The 19,726-nt window shown below is 44.6% G+C and overlaps 1 protein-coding gene and 1 pseudogene across 1 annotated transcript in view; both read left to right on the forward strand.

The window, feature by feature from the left end:
- Positions 1–6,774, forward strand: part of LOC121103528 — an 8,442-nt pseudogene extending 1,668 nt beyond the window's left edge.
- Positions 6,775–8,032: 1,258 nt separating this feature from the next.
- The window catches only part of LOC103677269 (zinc finger protein 805), a 46,423-nt gene continuing 34,729 nt past the window's right edge, over positions 8,033–19,726 (forward strand). The window contains 3 exon segments of the mRNA XM_008706539.2: positions 8,033–8,120; positions 8,453–8,579; positions 12,224–12,319. Of these exon segments, the coding sequence (XP_008704761.2) occupies positions 8,085–8,120; positions 8,453–8,579; positions 12,224–12,319 (259 nt within the window). The 5' untranslated portion in view covers positions 8,033–8,084.

The raw sequence follows: 19,726 nt of genomic DNA on the forward strand, positions 1-19,726 counted from the left end.
ATTAAGCCTGTGGTTTTACCATTAGCTTCCATGTCTGTGATTGCAATTCTATGCTATTTCTGAATAAACCCATTTTGCTGGTAAGATAACTTTTTTATTTTTAAGGTCAACATTACCTTCCACCCTCAGGTAATGAGAAGTTTGTTTTTCCCTTATAGAAAGCCAATGTAGCAGCAGATAGCTACCCCAATTACTAGGTAAATTTAGGATGAATTGTGTAACAAGTGGTGCTTTGTTTTGTTACTTGAGGACTAATTATTGCCTATGTTGAAAATATGTAATGGGAGACACTGAAAACGCCGGTATCTGCTTGGCTATATGGAAGGGTATCTTTCTGACTTTGCCATCTCTTAGTGATTATCTGTGATATGGCCTCACATTCTGGTTTTAAGGTTCATTCAGTAATAAACTTTTTATTTCTCTACTATCTTTGTGGAAGGTTTCCTGGGTTCGGAGATTTTTCTTGTTAAATTCTATTTCTCCAGCAATTTATATTGTTACCTTTCTAAAGAATGCCATTTAAAACTTTTTGAAACTTCTGTATTTGCCAAATAGACATGTTGATTGTTTCTACTATTTGAGACCCCAAATGCAAACTGATTACAGGGTCTGTGAAAAAAAGGAAATTTCACTAAAATGGAGTCAGGAGGCCAGGGAAGCTCTCACATGCTGTCTATGGATGTCAATTACAGATCTAACAGAAAGATCCTCAACAGGAAAGAATCATCAATTATAGGCTCAAGGAGGGAAAGATGTACATACATTGCGTTCCCTACAAGAAATCGACGGCCCCTGCAACTCAACCGATAAGAAACTGTCTTTTACTAATCTGTGCTTTTCTCCAATGGACTTTCCTTCAAAACAACTGCTCCCAAATTTCTTTCTCCATAAAAGTGTTCCTCTCCATGTTTGAGGGACTAGCCTATGGTTTTGCTGTAGCTTCCTTGTCCCTAATTGTAATTCTCTGTTATTTCAAATAAGCCCCCCCTTTTTTTTTTTGCTGGTAAACATTTTTGCTGGTCCAAGCATCCGGAGGCAAGTGACTCGGCTCTGTGTCATCGCGCCGGATAGGGCCTGAAGTCCTAGGCTGGGGGAGGCTCCGAGGGGTTGTGGGGTGGAGTGGGGAGAGCAAGAGCTGCAATCGGGCCTGGGTGCTTATGGTTAGCGCACTGCCTTCGGCTCAGGCGTGATCCCGGCCTGCGGGATCGAGCCCCACATCAGGCTCCTCTGCTATGAGCCTGCTTCTTCCTCTCCCACTCCCCCTGCTTTGTTCCCTCTCTGCTGGCTGTCTCTATCTCTTCAAATAAATAAAATCTTTAAAAAAAAAAAAAAAGGCTCAAGACATTCGGGAGAGGCAGAAATTTCGAACGTGATGGAGGAGGGCCCTGTGGAGGAGGGGGCCCAAGTGACACGACCGGGAGCGGGGGCGGGACGGGGCGCAGCAGCACGTGGTTTGCGGGACTCCGCAGGGGCACCCGGCAGCTTCCTGCAGTCGGTGTCTATTCACTCCCACGTGCACGACTGTCCGGTTCATTCATGTATTCTCACACTCACGGATTTATGTAGTACTCAACCATTGAGACCTCTTGGCATCGTGCCCTGTCCACAGCTCTCTGCTCGTCCCCCGGTCTTCTGAGGTTCCCTTCCTTCTCGAGGCCCCAACTCCGATGTCCAACCGGACCCTGCCCCGCCCCAGCGACCCGCAGGTCTCCGCGCCCTGCAATCTCATTGGCTAAGGGTGGGCGGAAGCTCCCATTTCTGTCTCTTCTATTGGGCACTTGCCTCCTATCAGAAGTTTCAACCAATGGGGGAGTCGGTCAGGAGCTGCTGGCTCAGCCAATGAGGGGGCGATAGGATAAAGGCCCTAGTCCAGGCTTCCAGGATTTCCGTGGGCTCGGTGGGTCCCAGCCTGCGAGCGGGGAAGCTCCTGGGGAGGTGTCTGTGCGGCGCTTCCCGGAGGAGGCCGCGTAGGGGCAGGTCGGCATCAAGGGAGCGTCAGCCTGACTGTTTACCTACCTTCACCCTTTTCAGGACATTTCCAAAGGGCTTAGGAGAGGCGTCCTGTCACCGTCTCTTCTCAGGAAACCCAAACGCTGCGATGAATTCGGGCGGTGTTCATGCCGCAGGTGAAGGGGAGAGGACCAGGACCAGAGGAAGGTTGCAAAGGGCTGGTGTCGTCGTCGGGGTGGAGGCTGCACGAAGGAAGTGTCGACCTCTGTCTGTCTGACTCACGCAGCTGCAGCAGGCCACGTGGGATCAGCATCCCGCCCGTGTGAGTGTCTCGCGCTGTGTCTGGAAGTGGAAAGGCAGTGGGGCGAGAAGTGAAGAACAAGCTGCACGTGCCTAGTGTTGGCTCGTGGACTGAGAGCTGTTGACCAACAGCCTGGTGCCCCTGAGGAAGGGCAAGGGGGGCAGAGGGGTTGAAGTGAAAGAGGAAGGTGAGCATTCGAGATCCCTGAATGCCCTCACCCACCTATCAAACTAAGGCTCTTTTCTTCCTTTCCTCTCAGGCGGCGCCTCGCAATTGATGACTTTGAAATCGGGCGTCCTCTGGGAAAGGGAAAATTTGGGAATGTGTACCTGGCTCGGCTCAAGGAAAGCCATTTTATCGTGAGCCCTGAAAGTCCTCTTCAAGTCCCAGATAGAAAAGGAAGGACTGGAGCACCAACTGCGCAGGAGAAATTGAAATCCAGGCGCATCTACAGTAAGGACAGCATGCACAAGAATTCGGCACTGGCTTCTTACTCTTCTGTTTTCTCTTTCATCTCTGGCATCTAGACCCAGCATTCCCCCAAACTACCCTCAAATAGACCATCTTGAAGATTTTTTTTCCCAGTTCATTCCACTTACACCGTGTAATCCTCCATGTTTCAGACACCAAAATCCTGATGCCTGCTCCCATTCTCTCACACACTCCAGTATCCAGGCTGCTATTACTCTGGTCCCAGCCCAATTTTCCCCTTGTGTGATCAGTCACTTGTGATAGTATCAGGAGTTGGGTCTTGAGTCTGACCCTTCCTCTGTCTCTTCTCCAGACACCCCAATATCCTACGCCTATACAACTATTTCCATGATGCCCGCCCGCGTGTACCTGATTCTGGAATATGCTCCAAAGGGTGAGCTCTACAAGAAGCTGCAGAAGAGCCACACATTGGATGAACAGCCACAGCCACGGTGGGCTGGGGCTGGTGGCTCTCGGGCCCATGGTTTAGTGTGGACTGGTGGGGGGCAGGGTCACTCTTGTGGCTGTCATTATTGTCCAGGTTCTTTTTTTCTTTATTTCTGAATTCTGTACCTTTTACATAATGACACATACAGCCCATAACTTCACAGTTTGATACCCTAGTTACCCCACAATATTAATAATTAGTGTGTGTATGAATTTTGATTCTTTAGTTATAAACAAGACAGTCTAATTCCACTACCTTATGCAGAGAAGCATGTTAAAAGCCTATGAAGTTCACTGAACAAGTGAGTAGACTGGCTTGTAAGCAAGAGATTTCTAGAGGGCTTCGGATGGGAAATCAGAGCAACAATTATCCCAGGGTCAGCTTGCTGTCAGAATGAGTGACCTTGCAATTTTCCTCCTGCTTTTGTGTCCTTTCTTCAAGCCTCAAGTCTTGTGGAGATCATCTGTTTAGCTCAGCATAGGTCCTGTGTAGCTACTTGCTGTTCTAGGGCAAAAGGGCAGTTCTGTTTACTTCAGCATCCATCCTTCCTATAAGACCACATAAAATGGGGAGAGGAATCCCTCCCACCAAAGATTGTGGTGGCATTAAGGAAATAACAGGGTCGTAAGCAAGAACTAAAGATTCCACTACAACTATAAAATGCACGAGGAGTATTTTATCTCATATGAAAATTGTGGCAGGCTTCATTCCAGATGGCTTTTTCTTTGTTCACTCAGATAATGGAGGAATTGGCAGATGCTCTGACCTCCTGACGAGAAAAGGTGATTCACAGGGATATTAAGCCGGAGAACCTACTGCTGGGGTTCAGGGGTGAGGGTGAAGATTGCAGACTTTGGCTGGTCTGTGCACACCCCATCTCTGAGGTAGGTCAGGTGGTGGCGGCATGGGCCCTGAGTGCCACTTGGAATGATCCAATTTAATTCATTCCATGTAGAAGACCCAGATACAAACTTGGTTTTGTATTTGAGTACTGACTTTTCATATGCATATATTTAATGTGCATTTGTAGATTGAAAGAATGTGGCTCAATCTTACCTTTCATCTCTTGATCTCTGTTAACACGTAACTTTCCCAGTAAGTTTCCATGTAAGTAAGAATCATTGCTCCATAATTCCAGGTATTTTTAGCCCTCTTGATGCACCATCAATTTGTTCAAAATCTCTATTGATGCCCAAAATATTCTGAAAACATCCTGGATCATCAGCTACATAACTGTATGAATAATACCAAAATACGGAATTGGTGGGTCCCAATATTTGCCTTCCCTAAACCTTGATCCTTATTAAAACTTAGTGTTTCCAAATTCCCATACTCAGGAGGGACTGCTCAGGCTTTTTAGGGTCTCCCATCTCACTGGAATCTAGAAAAGGAGGGTTGCCCTTCTTCTGGGCCTCTGCACAGTGCTCCCTTCCCTGCTGTCATCTGGAGAAAGAAAGACAATGTGCGGGACTCTGGACTACTTGCCCCCAGAAATGATTGAAAGAAGAATATACGATGAGAAGGTTGATCTGTGGTGCATTGGAGTGCTGTGCTATGAGCTGCTGGTGGGAAATCCACCCTTTGAGAGCCCTTCCCATAATGAGACCTACAGACGCATCCTCAAAGGTAGGATGGTTACACTCCGGGCATTCGCTAGGGAGCCAGGGCTGCAGAGCCTGGGGTGCACACAAAGATTGTCTAGTAAGATCCAAGAACAGTGCTTTGAAGGGTCTTAAGGAATGGAGAAAACAGAAACAAATTAACCACATTCTCTTTTTTCTTCTCTGGACTCATCAGGTAGATGAAGGTTTCCCTCATCATTACCTTTGGGGCCCAGGACTTGATCTCCAGGCTTCTCAGATACCAGCCTTCCGAGCGGCTGCCCTTGGCCCAGATCTAGAGCACCCCTGGGTCGGGCCCACTCTCAGAGGGTGTTCCCTCCATCTGTTCAGATGGCTTCTTGAGCCCTGACTGCCTGTTTTTATTGTGTTTGTCTGGGGAGCTCTCCTGGCTCTACTATCTTATCTGTCTTTTGTTTCTTCTAAGATGCAAGATGCTAATTAATAAAAGTGGAATCATTTTGATGATGTGTGACTGGGTGGAATCTTTATTTCTTGTAGACACTCTTTCCCAAGAGAGTGTCTCAAGATGATCCCTCCTGGCCCTCAGGGATAGTGACTCAACTACCCTGAAAACTAGTTACTACTTTGTGCAGGTAACCACCCTGGTGGTATACAACCTACCACCTACCACATTTGCTTCTAGACTCCATGTACTGTTCCCCATGTTTTCAGGAGTATGCCATTTGTAAACCAGGACTCTGATCAACCGCAGAGGTCACCCTCTTTATACTGATACCCAGCATGCTACCATCTGTGTGACAAAATGGTTCACTGTTCATCAGTGCTACTCTCTCTGACTTATTTTGCTTAGGATAATACACTCTAGCTCCATCTATGTTGTTAGAAATGGCAAAATTTCATTCGTGGCTCAGTAATGTTCCGTAAAATTAAATCTCTTGGCATTTCTGCATAGTTTCCATTTGCATAACCATATGTATTCTCAATTCATTAGAAGTGAGATTTTATTCTCTCACTTTCATAGTCATGAGAAGAAAAAGAAGTCACTGATGGTGACTTATAAGATTTTGCCTAATATAATTCTGAAAGGATTATTAGAATTCCCTGACATGATTTTGTTGGTTTCTTGTTTGCAACTTCTTAACGGCGGGTTGGTTCAGGGTTCGCCCCTGTCTATTCCATTCTCCACCTAGTCTCACTCTTGTGGACACTTGAGATAAGCGGCATCTGCTAACAACTCGAATTTCTGTGTCCACGCACGACCCCTCTGCCGGCCCTCAGACACAGATCGATGTGCCACGGGAAACAGGCACTTGGAAACTGCCCTTCTCGGACTGGAGTCCGACCTCCCCAGCCTCGCTCACGTGCGGCCTCCCGCCTCGGGGCTCGCACACCGCTCCTCAGGCTCCTGGGGCCCTCCGCGCGTCAAGGCCCCGCCCATGGCGCTGGCGCTGGCCCAGAGGAGGCCCAGGAGGACGGGGCGGGGAGCACGTTCGCCACGTGGGAGGGCTTCCGACATCCTGGTCTCGCGGTCACTTTACCGCTAGAGCAGCTGTCTTCCCTCCAGTAGGATCTCCAGGAGGTGAGGCGCACGGGGCAAGTCACCAGCCGAGCCAAAGGCCTGGTTACGAGAACTGGCACGTGTCCTGACCCCGGGCGGAGGTCCCCGCCTCCTGAGCCTCGACTTCCCCGGGCATGAGAGGGACGGCCTCGACCTTTCTCTTCGATTCTCCCCCCGCCCCCCTCCCGCGTTGTGTTCGCTGTGAAGAGGCGGGACTCACAGCGAGCTCTGGGCCTGATAAGTCTTTTAGGACGAGGAAAACCACTCCAGAACACGATCTCCCGCGGCTCGTTTGTAGAGCAAAAACTACATTGCCCAGAAGGATGTGCACCGGGCGTCCGCCCAGGTGGGGGCGGGGCTTCCGGTCTCCTGGAGGCGTACGTCATTCGTGTGCGACGGTTCCGTCCACGCCAGCTATGGGGAGGGGATCGCTGTTCCGTGGCCGCCTCCGGTGAAGCTCTGAAAAAGAGCAGAAAGAAGGCTACCACTCACCTCCGCGCCTTTGAAAGAGCCGTGAGCCTCCCGGTGACCGGCGAGTGCGACAGTCATCCGAGGTCACCCCTCCCGGGGCAGGGGAGGGGTGGCGGTCGGCCGAGCCTGCGGGACCCGCCTGTGTCGCCGCCTCTCCGGGCCCCGCTCTGTGCATAGGGTCCCATGATGGCGGCGGCGTGGATGGACCCTGCGCAGGTGAGTGGACGATGTTTTGGGCGTTGCTGCCTCTCTGCTGCGGAGAGGGCTCCTGGGCAGGCTGGAAGTCGAGAGACGTACTTGATTTCTCTCCGAGTTGCGTTTGTGTAAGACGAGTGGAGAAGGCTTGTCACTTTCTTGATCTTCAGTCGTAGAACAAAATATACAGAGAGAGACTGAATATGCAGATGATCTGACAATTGGCAGACCGTATATAAAAGTAGAACTCTGACCCAAAACTTGAAGCTACCTGCCCAGGAAACTAATCCTTTATCTACCGTTAGCAACCCAGGAAACCAGTCCGCTCTGTCATACTTGGCTGGAAGCCAGATTACTAGCTCTAGTGACAGTCCAGGAAGCTAAACAATGACTTCTGTAAGAGTCGGCCCCAAATAGCCAGGATTTGATTAATAATTGATTCTCCTAATTTTTCCCCCATTTTCAACTTAGGACGTATCAGAAAAACCCATATCTGCACCCCTAACTAATCATATACGATGCTTGGTGAGTGCATGTCAGGGAGTTTTCATAATTTAGACATTCTGGTAGTCCATGTGGACGCCCTAGATGACTTTTCTTTGTTTATATCTATCTGCCAAAAATGGGCTCGGTGGTGTGAGTTTATCCAGCGCCAGAACTGAGTAATATTGCAGGGTTCCTATGTATGAACCAGTTAGTTTATTAGGAATTTCCAGGTGTTTAGTTGAATATTAATTCAAGAGCACTGATAGGACGAAGCTAGAAAGGACAGAGATGTGGGCACTGAAAGTGCACATGAAAAACCACGAGCCGGTGGCTTGGAGCATTTAAATGACAGATCTACAGTAGTGGGGCTGTCCATCTGAGAGTGGACTACCTGAGTTACTTATATTTAACTTGTGGGTCTGGTCACATGCAGGATGTGGTCCTGCATGTGTTAGACATTCCACATTGAGGAAACTGTAGAAAATGGTGAAGGGAGTAACATTAACAAGGCAAACTCCATATGAAGTGTTTTTAAGTCAAAAGACAACACTAGTGGAAACTCAAGATGCCTTAAGAACTGGGGACTTGTAGTCCCTTTAACGAGGACGTGAAGCCCTCAGCATGGGGCAGGCAGCTAGCAGGACCAGTGAGGCTCAGGTACTGCTGTTGTTACTGATACTGTTATTATCACATTCACTCATTCCTCTGACGTCCTAGAGCCCTTGCTGTCTGCATCTCCCGGTCCTCGCGTCATTTCCATTGTCTTGTGTGACCTTCCAGTTGCTCCCACAGAGGAGGCTTCTTTCTACCTTACGCTGCCGTAGTACATCCAAAGCATTGCCCGAGCCCAGCACAGAGCTTGGCCCTCGGGAGGTACGAGGTGATTCAAGCCTTGATCACTCTGCATCTTTACCAGGGATGTAGGGATGAGCTCTGATCCCATCCAGCAGCCCCAAGGCCAACGCTACTACCTCTGTTTGACTTTCCAGATATCGGTGACCTTCGATGATGTGGCCGTGACTTTTACCCAGGAGGAATGGGGGCAGCTGGACCCGGCCCAGAGGACCCTGTACCAGGAGGTGATGCTGGAAAACTGTGGACTTCTGGTGTCTCTGGGTAAGTCCTCCCCACTCCACCATGGGGAGACCTGCCACCTCCTTGTCAGAGCACCCTGTGGCTCCGGCCTGGCTGGTCAAGAAGGCCTCTGGAGCCCTCCTCCTCTCCCTCATCCCTGCAGCTTCAGTCATTTTCTACATGAATCTCTTTGGGCCTGCTCTCCTGTGTCTGTCTGGGCAAGCAGCAGTTCCTCTTTGGCTCCTAGAAAGTAAAGGAAGGAAAGGGGGTGTTCTGCAGAACCGAAAGGGAGGATTTCCAGCTGGGTCCTGTGAGGGACTGATAGAGGTACTGGGAATGACCACGATTATGCCCTGGCTTCTGGTCTGTCGTCCTGGCTTCTCTTTCTGGCTCTCTCTGCTCATGTCACTGTATGCAGAAAGGTTTTTTTTCTGCCTCATCAAATTGTGACATGACTAGCCACCCAGTCCCTGCCCTCTCTGGCCCCCAGATTCCTCGTCTCTGCGTCTTTGCGTGTTTATATTGTTCCTCTTTCTCTGTCTGCTGCTGGGCTGTGTGGGTTGTCCTTGAGGCAGGAATGGCCACCCGAGCCGGTACTTCTCTGGACCTCTCACCCCAGTGCCCAGCACAGACTGGCCTCCATCCGAGGTTCTTATTTCACATTCCAGAGAGGGAGCTGACTGCATGAGCCTGATTGGCTCAGGTGTCCTTAGCAGGGTTGTGAGTGATGGGATGATCTCCAAGAAGAGGGTGAGTCAGGCAGGCCCCCGGGAGGCCTTTGCCTTCCGTGCCAACAGGTATTGTTCCAAACGACGTGATCTCGGTTATGGGGCTTCTTTGTGTTCGTGTGCCTTCGTGATTGTCACTTGTTTCAAGGGCCGACATCCTCTGCCAGTACAAGAGAGAGAAGTTAGAGTAAACTTCTCAGAGGTTGTGCCCCCAGGAGACATTTGGCAATGTTTGCAGCCACTTTGGGTTGTCCCGCCTTGGGTGAGGGTGGTACTGGCATCTAGTGGTTAGAGTCCAAAGGTGCTGTGAACGTCCTTCGCTGGACAAGACAGCCCTCCTCAGTGAAGAATCATCAATTATCCCGCCTGCAGCATCCAGAGTGGCACGGTTGAGAAATACCAGCTTAGATGTTTCTGTGTTTGAGGCGAGTCACCACAAGGCCATTCAATATGAGGGAAAGGAGGGCTATAAATCAGAGCTTAGGATGAGACATGCCTATTCTTGGAGAACTGGAATTGTCTGTCAGTGAGAAGAGAAAAAGCAAAATTAGAAAAGTTGGATAGATTAAATATTTCACAACAAAATGTTTCCAAATAAAAAGTCCACTCTCTTTTCCTGCTGACCTCCTCCCTCACCTTCAGTGCTTTCCCTGAGCTCACTGTGCTCGGCTGTGCTGGGCGTCTAGTGATTTCCCCACGGCCAGACCTGCCTCGGGCCTCTGCTTGCTGTTGTGTCTGCCTGGTGAGTGTTCTTGGGCATTTCAGCCTCTCACACGGTCGCCCGTTCTGTGCATAATCACCACCTCGCTGCTGTGTCCTGACCAGCGGATCTCCTGGAGGCCCCTCCCCCATCCCTCTCACTTCTCTCATCATCCTGGTTATAACCTCTATGCCAGTGGTTCTCATCGAGGGATGATATCATCTCCCCGGGGACACTGGGCAGTGTCTGGAGACATTTTTGGTTGTCACAGGTAGGATAGGGGTGGCACAGGGACCTAGTGGGTGGAGACCTGGAATGCTGCCAGACATTCTTAAGCATAGGACAGTTTCCTCCCTGCCTTCCCAACAAAGAATTAGCTTGACCTAAATGTCAGTTGTATGGAGGTTGAGAAACCCTGTTTCAGGGCGCGCATGGACACTTCATCAGCTGGCATGAAGGGATACCCTGACATCATCATTGCATTATTTGTGCGCTTTCTTGTCTCCTGATTGTTGCTGAGGAAAAATCTGGGTTTAGTGCTGAATCTTAACACCTCACCCCTTAACTGTTGCTAATATCCCCTTTGAACAGAGTGAGCATGCAGCCCTGAGTAGGCAGCATGAGCTCACTGGGAATTAAGAAGATTGTTTTGATTTTATTGCTCTGTCTTCAGGGTGACCTGCCATCAAGGCCAGTGACTCCAGTTTCCCACTTACTAGAGTGATACAGATTCCCTTGCTGAAGGAATCTAGGAAAAATAAAAAGTGGGTCAGTTTTAGGAAGAGTGACTAATAATAGTCAAAGCCTGCTCAGGTCCTTGGAGTTCTGTCCCAGGCCCTCTTCCTGCTCCACCCGTATAATCTCGTGGCGTCCCATTGCTCAGGAAATCAGGAAGTTTCGGCCACTGTAGTGAGTCCCCCGTACAGCTTAATTTACTCAGTATGGAACGTACTTCATTTTATGAAGCTGTCCTCTTTTTTTTTTCTTGTAGTAAAAATCTGTTTTATGTTTAATGTTGTTGACTATGTACAATATTTGATGTGTCTGTAAATGTCCGTATGTGACCATATCACTGTGTAGGATTCTCAGTTTTATTATTTCTTAGTAGTTATGAAATTCTGTAGTCTAGAGTCCCCAAGTCTGTCCCTCCCCGGCCCCTGTTCTCTGAGGGTGAATCTTCATGCTCATGTCCCTACCTCACCACCACCCTCCACTTGGTTTGAGGCTGCTCGCCACACACAAGGGTGTTCGCTGTCTCCTCCTTAGTGTCGTGTTTAGAAGACGAAGGTCCAGAGCCAGACCCCCGATGTTCAGTCCTAGCTCTGCTCCTTAAAAACTGTGGCTACAGGCAAGTTACCGAACCTGTCTATGCCTGGGTGTGCTCATTGGTAAATTGGGATAATACATACTTTAGTATATACTTCCTGGGACTGTACCAAGAGTAAATGGGTAACTTATGAACAGGATTCAGAACAGTGCATGGTGTGACCAGGACATGTGCGGGTTAGCAGTTGACAGTCTTGCTGCCCCATTGTTGTTTCTCTCATCATGGTCTTCATCATCCTTCTTGCCTGGACTCAGCACCTCTGGAACGGGGATGTGCGGCTTTGTGGTAAAACCGCACAGACAGCAGATATGGCTAGACCTGGCTTTCCGTTTTGGCTCAGTCATTCACCAGTTCTGTGCTCTTTGGCAAATCACACGACCTGCCTAAGCCTTGGTATCTTCATGTACAAAGTGGTGCTGATTGTAGTATGCACTTGCTGAGGATGCTGTGAGGAAATCCTAAGATAGAATCCTCATTTTGTCCATGGCCTGTAGGAAGAACAATACAAAACTATGCTTAGGATCTAGAAAAAGAGCTAGATCGATGAAGACAAATACCTTGTTTTGAATGAATAAGCCAATATTTTAAATATGTAAGTTGTTTAAATTACTCCATAAATTTATTTCATTTTCGAAATGATATAATGAATTTAAGTTGCTTGACACAGTCCCTTGAATTATGTTTATTTTTTATTACAGTTTGTATTTATATTATGATATTTATGACTATACTCTATATATTGGTTTTTGACTTACTGTGAGGAAAAAAACTCCCTGGCAGTGTGGCATGCCTTTCGTTCCCCGGTTTGTATGTAAGCATTTTGTATGGAGGGGAACAGTTTTTATTCCAAGGTCTTTTTCACGGACTAGATTGAGGGATTTTATTTCTTTATACAAAATCCCTACTGTCTTCTTTCTTTTTCTGTGAACAGGGTGTCCTGTTCCTAGACCTGAGCTGATCTACCAGCTGGAGCACGGGCGGGAGCTGTGGACGGTGAAGAGAGACCTGTCTCAAAGCGCCTATCCAGGTAGGAGCCACGATGTGGGCACGTGGGAGACCCTGCAGGCTTGAGACCAGGGGGAGGCCACTGGTCCTGGTTCCCTGGGGAAGCTTCTTGTTCTGGCCTCTCTGGTAGTTTGGAAGCCCCGGAGCCCTTTGACCCGAAGTCAGCGTGCCTGGCAGGGGACCCAGAATGTTGCTCACTCCTTCCACCTGCCAAGCTTCAGTGAATGGTCCTGCCACCCAAGCAGGTTGGAGACGGGATACAGCCTCAGAGGATTCCTCACACCTCCACCTCCCCCACATCCAGCCGTCCCCCAGTCCTGTCCATTTCACATCTTGTACGTCTCCTGAATCCATCACTTGCCTCACCTCCCTCAGTCCCGTCCCCACACTCAGTACACGCTACCATCATCTCTGCTCTGGGGGATGCTGCTCGTCTCCTAACCGGCCTCTGCATCTGCTGGGGCCTCTAGTCAGCTCTGCGTCCTGCGTGAGCTACCCCGGTGCTCAGACTTTGTTCCGGATGGTTACCACTTCCCCAGCCGCAGATGTCTGAGCATATGACCCCTGAGGGGTCTTTGCGTTGAAAGTCAAGTGCGCCTCCTCCATTGCTTGATCCTGGATCCTCCCGCACTCATTTGGGCTCCGGTGTCTGCACCTTCCCCTTCCATCTGGCGGGCGAGGTCTTGGCCCGGCCCTGGCCGGTTCCTGACCCAGAGTCTAGAGCACACCTTTTCAGGAAATTGTTTTCTTCATTCATATTCTGTTTGTTGTATAATGTAACTTCATCCTTTCTCTACTCAACATAAAAATAAGCTCAAATTCCTTACAGTCGAAGAGAATCAGTAAAAAAGTTCCTGTCTCACATCGTCTTCATCCACTCTCTGCGCGTTCAGTTACTCACGTGTTTTGACTCTCATACACGGTGCTGCCAGGAGCCCTCCCGTATCGGTCGTCTTGCACATGATTACGGTGTCTCTGCTGTTTCTTGGAGTGAAATTGTTGGATTATAGGCTATGCAAGCTTCCAAGTTTACTGGATAATTGCCATTGTGTTCTAAAGGACGTGTACCAATTTACACTTTCCCCAGTAAAGCGTGGAGGTTCCTTCGACCCTGTACTTTGTCCAGTACTTGATACTCCGAGGCTCCTCAATCGTTGACAAAATTCTGCCCTATACTTGATATTCTCAATTCAGTGTCGATACATGTTGACAAAACTGTATCTCATGTGGTCTTGGTTTGCTTTGCCTTCATTGCTGAGGAGCTTTAGCACCTGATCATATGATTGGTGGTCAGTCTGTATTTTCTCGCTTAAAATGTCATTTCATGATAAATACCTATTTTTCTATTAACTTGTTTGCATTTTCTTTTTGATTTGTAGGGATTCTTTGTATATTCCTTCTGGGTTTTTTTGCATGTGTTAAAATATTCATAGCATAAAACTTAACATTTTATCCATTTTTAAGTATACAGTTGAGTGATACTGAGTACGATCATAATCCCGTGCAGCTATCACCACCATCCATCTCCAGAGCTCTTCATTGTGTAAAACTGAGACTCTATACCCATTATGCAGTAACCCCCCAATCTCTCTGCCCCAGGCCCTGGCAACCACAATTTTACTTTCCATGTCTATGATTTTGACTACTCTAAGTACTTCATATTAGTGGAATGATGCAGTATTTGTGTGTGTGTCTTTATGACTGGCTCATTTCACTTAGCATAATGTCCACAAGTTTCATCCATGTTGTAGCATGTGCCAAAATTTCCTTTCTTTTTAAGGCTCGATAATATTCCATATACCACACTTTGCTATCCATTCATCCCTCAATGGACACTTCGGTTGCTTCCATGTTTTTTACCTATTGTGAATGATACTGCTTGAACATGGGTGTACAAACATCTTTGAGAACCCGATTTCAATTTTTCTGGGTGTATGACAAGAAATTAAATTGCTGGATCATCTCGCAATTCCATTTTTAACTTTTTGAGGAGCTGCCATACTGTTTCAACAGAGACTATATCATTTTGCATTCCCACTGACAGTGTGCGAGAGTTCCCACTGCTCTTGATCCTCCAGTATTTGTTACTTTCTGATTTTTTGATAGCCATCCTAATGGATGTGAAAGGGTATTCATTGTAGTTTTGATTTGCATTTCCCTAATGATAAGTGATGTTGAACACCTTGTGCTTATTGCCGATTTGTATGTCATCTTTGGTGAAATGTCTGTTGAAGTCTTTTGCCCATTTCTGTATTGTGATTTTTTTGTTGTTGAGTTTTAGTTCTCTATATATTCTGGATATTAATCCCTTATCAGATAAATGATTTGCAAATATGTTCTCCCATTCTTTGGGTTATTCCTTTGCTCTGTTGATAGTATCTTGATGCACAGTTTTTTAATTTTTATGACTCCGGTTTATTTTTTCTTTTGTTGCTTATGGCTTTGTTGTCATATCTAAGAAAGTCATTGCCAAATCCAGTGCCATAGAGGTTTTGCTCCATGTTTTCTAAGAATTTTGTATGTTAAGTCTTACATTTGAGTCTTTGATCCATTTTGAGTTCTTTTTGGCATATGATGTTAGATAAGGGTTAAATTTCATTCTTTGGCATGTAGATACCTAGTTTTCCCAGCACCATTTGTTGTACACACTGTCTTTTTCTCCGTTGAATGGTCTTGGCACCCTTGTCAAAAATGATATGATGATATATGTTAGAGGTCATTGCTGGGTTCTCCATTATATACCCTTGGTCTGTATGACTTATCTTTATGCTAGTACCACATATTTTGATTTCTGTAGTTTTGTTTTGTTTTGGTTTTTGAGTACTGTAGTTTTGTAGTAAGTTTTGAAATCAGGAACTTTGAGTCCTCCAGGTTTGTTCTTTTTCAAGATTTTTTTGTTTGTTTGTTTGTTTTTTTTGTTATTTATGGTCCGTTCTGATACCATATGGATGTTACCATGGTTTTTTATATTTCTGCAAAAAAGTCTTTGGGATTTTCATAGGGATTGCATTGAATCTGTAGATCACTTTAGGTAGTATCAATATCTTAACAATATTAAGACTTTCAATACAAGATCATGGGATGTGTTTCCATTTATTTACATCTTTATTTTAGCAACGTTTTATAGTTTTCATTGTCTAAGTGTTTTACCTTGTTGTTTAGGTTTAACTCCTTTATTCTTTTTGATGCTGTTGTGAGTGGACCTGTTTTTGTAATTTCATTTTCAGGTTGTTTATTATTAGTGTATTAAAATGCAACTGAGTTGTCTGTGTTGACTTTGTATCCTGCTACTTTGTTGAACTCAGTTATTCTAACAGTTACTTTGTGTGGCATCTTTACATTTTTCTACATAAAAGATGATATTATCTGCAAATAAAGATAATTTTACCCTTTCCTTTCCAATTTTAGTGCCTTTTATTTCTCTTTCTAGGCTAATTCCTCTGCCTAGAACTTCCAGTGTTATGTTGCATAGAAGTGGCGATAGTGTACATCCTTGCCTTGTTCTCTGTCTTAGAGGAAAAGCTTTCAGTCTTTCACCATTGAATATCATGTTTGCTGTGAGTTTTCTATATACGGCTTTTATTGTATTGAGAAAGTTTCCTTCTATTCCTAGTTTTTTGAGTGTTTTTGTCATGAAAGGATGTTGACTTTCAAAGGCTTTTTCAGTGTCAATTGAGATAATTATGTGGGCTTTTCCCTTCATTCTAGTAACGTGGTGTATTACATTTATCAGTTTTTGTATGTCAAACCACTCTTGAATTACAGCAGTAAACCCCACTTGGTCACAGTGTATGATCCTTTTAACATGCTGCAGAATTTGCTGATATTTTGTTGAGGATTTTTTTTTTTTTTAAAGATTTTATTTATTTATTCGACAGAGATAGAGACAGCCAGCGAGAGAGGGAACACAAGCAGGGGGAGTGGGAGAGGAAGAAGCAGGCTCATAGCGGAGGAGCCTGATGTGGGGCTCGATCCCATAATGCCGGGATCACGCCCTGAGCCGAAGGCAGAAGCTTAACCGCTGTGCCACCCAGGCGCCCCTGTTGAGGATTTTTTACATCAATGTTTGGTAAGGTACATTAGTCTATAATTTTCTTGTAGTGTCTTTGGCTTTGGTATCAGGGTAGTAATGGCCTTAATGATTTAAGAAGTGTTTCCTCCTCTTCAATATTTTGGAAAAGTTTAGGATTGGTATTCTTTTAAAACCTTTGGTAGAATTCATAAATGTAGCTATCAGGGCCAGGGTTTTTCTTTGTTAGGAGATATCTTTACTACTAATTCAGTCTCCTTACTAGGCAGAGGTCTATTCAGATTTTATATTTCTTACTGATTTAGTCTTCATGGCTTTTGTGTTTCTAAGAAGTTGTCCATTTTATCTCGGTTACCCAATTTGTTGGTGTACAGTTGTTCATAGTACTCTCTTATAATCTTATTTTTATTCCTACAGAATTGGTAGTAATGTCCCCACTTCCATTTCTGATTTCGTTATTTGAATCTCTTTTTTTCTTAGTTCATCTAGCTAAAGGTTTGCCAATTTTTTTGATCTTTTCAAAGAACCACTTTTTGTTTCATTGATTTTTTTCTATTTTCGTATTCTCTATATCATTTCTTTTTAATCTTTACTATTTCCCTCCTTCCCGTCACTGTGGTTTTAGTGTGTTCTTTTCCTACGTCCTTAAGTTGTTGTAAAGTTTGTTGATTTAAGATCTCTTTTGTTATTTGACATAAGCATTTATAGCTATAAATTTCCCTGTTAATACTGCTTTCATTGCATCCTTTAAGTTTTAATATCTTAAGTTTTCATTTTCATTAGAAGTGAGTCATATTTTATATGATATCTTTTTAAATGTGTTGAGACTTAATTTGTGGCCCAACGTGATCTATCCTGGAAAATGTTCCATGTACACTTAAGAAGAACGTATTTACTGTTGTTGGGTAGAATACTCTGTATATGTGTGTTGTGAGAAGTTGGTTTTTTATGTTAAGTCCTCTGTTTCCTTACTTATATTTTGTCCGGTTGTGCTATCCATTATTGAGAATGGGGTATTGGAGTATCCATCTATTACCATAGGATTGCTCTGTCTTCCTTCATTGTGATACTTTTTGCTTCATATATTTTGATGGTCTGTCATTAAGTACATGTTTATAATTGTTATAGTTTCTTGCTGTATTATATGTTTTATTAAAATATAGTGTTTTTCATTGTCTTTTGTAATCTTTTCTGATTTAAAGTCTGTTTTTTCTGATATTAATATGGCCACCCCTGCTCTCTTTTGGTTAGTATTTGCCTTGAGTATCCTTTTCATTTTTTTCACTTTTAATCTGTTTGTGTCTTTGGATTTAAAGTGAATCTCTTATAGATGCACATGGTTGGATCATGTGATTTATGGATTATGCCAGTCTCTGTTTTTTGAGTTTAATCCGTTTATATTTAACATAATTATTGATAGGGAGAGACTTCTGTCATTTTGATACTTGCTTTCTATATGCATTTTAGATTTTTTGTTTCTCATTTCCTGCATTACTATCTTCTCTTGTGTTTAGCTGACTTATTTTTAAAGATTTTATTTATTTATTTGAGGGAGAGCATGAGAGGGGGAGGGGCAGACGGAGAGGGAGAAGGAGACTCCCTGCTGAGCAGGGAGCCCAACTCATGGCTCAATCCCAGGACCCTGGGATCATGACCTGAGCTGAAGGCAAATGTGTAACCAACTGAGCCACCCAGGTGCCCTTTAATTGACTTTTTGTAGTGAAATGTTTAAATTCCTTTCTCATTTCCTTTTGTGTACATTCTATAGCTATTTTTTTGTGGTTACCGTGGGGATTGTATTTAGTACCTTAAATTTATAGCATTAATCTAATTTTATACTAACCTTCCTTCAATAACATAAAAAAACTCTCCTTTACAGCTCTGTTCTCAACTCTTTTAGTTGTTCATGTCACAAAAGTATATTTTTATATATTGCATGCTCCCAAACTTAAAACTAATAACTCTTTTAAATGCATTAGTCTTTTGAATTATGTAGAAACTATATGTGGAGTTATAACCTGAAGTTACAGTAACTAGCTTTTAGATTAGTGTAGTTTTTTTTAGTCTCCTAAATCATGTAAAAAACAAAAAGTAGAATTATAAACCATTGTTAAAATAATAATTTTATAGTTGTTCGTATATTTACTTTTATTGGGTTTTTTTAAATACGGCTTTGAATTACTGTCTAGTGTCCTTTCATTTCACCCTGCAGGATTTCCTTGAGAATTTTTGCAAGGCAGGTCTAGTGATAACAGACTTCCTCAGGTTTTACATATAGGACTGTCTTAATTTCTGCCTCTTAAAGGACACTTTTGCCAGATATAGGATTCTTGGTTGACAGGTTTTTTTTCTTTTACCCTCAAATATATTGACCCACTGTTTTCCGGCCTCCCAAGTTTCTGATGAGAGCTCTGCACACAGTCTTATTGAGAATTTCTTGTATGTGACAAGTTGCCTCAAGCTTGCTATCAAGATACTCTGTTTATCTTTGGGTTTCAGAAGTTTGATTTTAAGTTTTGTTGTGAATCTATTTAAGTTCATTTTTCTTGGAGTGCACTAATCTCTTTGGATATTTATTATTGATGTCTTTCATCAAATTTGGGATATTTTCAGCTGCTATCTTCTTTTACCATTTCTCTTTCTGATTAATCCCACGGTGAGTTATATTGGTTCTGTTAGTGGCGTATCACAAGTCCATTAGGGTATGTTCACTTTTCTTAAATCTTTTTTTTTCCCTGTTCTTTGGACATAATTTTCATTTCCTATATTTAAGTATGCTGATTCTTTCTTCATCCTACTGAAATCTTCCTTTGAATCCATGCAGTGAATTTTTCCTTTATTATACTTTTCTTTCGGTTTCTTTTTAGGTTTCCTTTGTTTATACATAGTTTTCTTGACTTTTCTATATCTTACTTTAGCGCTTTGAGCTTCTTTAACATGGTTGTTGTAAAGTCATGTCCCGTGTGTCTGCATCAGGTGTTTTTTAGGAACAGCTTTTGGAGGGGTTCCATACATGACCTACCATATCCTCAGGGACTTGTTACCCTTCGGCATTGATGTATAGCAATACATGCATGAAGTATTGGCAACCTAGGAATTTCACCTGGCTGGAGGGTCCAGAGTTTTAGTGACTGTCATTACATAAGCAAGATTGAGTCCTTCCCTACATGACTCTGTCCAGAGATCTTATAGCTCAGAGCACCAACCCTCTAATTACCTGTGGTCAGGCATTGCCTTCAGTCATCTTTTAAGCATGAACTATCGGGGGCCCAAATGAGTTACCGATTCGCATAAATATCCAGTCTGGAATTGACTGTGTCTCCTCTCCTGCACTTTATCTTCTAACCCAGCCTCTTCCCTGGGTCTCCCTTTCATGGTATCAGTAGTCCTAGGACCAGG

The sequence above is a fragment of the Ursus maritimus genome, unplaced genomic scaffold, assembly GCF_017311325.1.
Source record: "Ursus maritimus isolate PB19 unplaced genomic scaffold, ASM1731132v1 scaffold_19, whole genome shotgun sequence".
Classification (NCBI taxonomy): domain Eukaryota; kingdom Metazoa; phylum Chordata; class Mammalia; order Carnivora; family Ursidae; genus Ursus; species Ursus maritimus.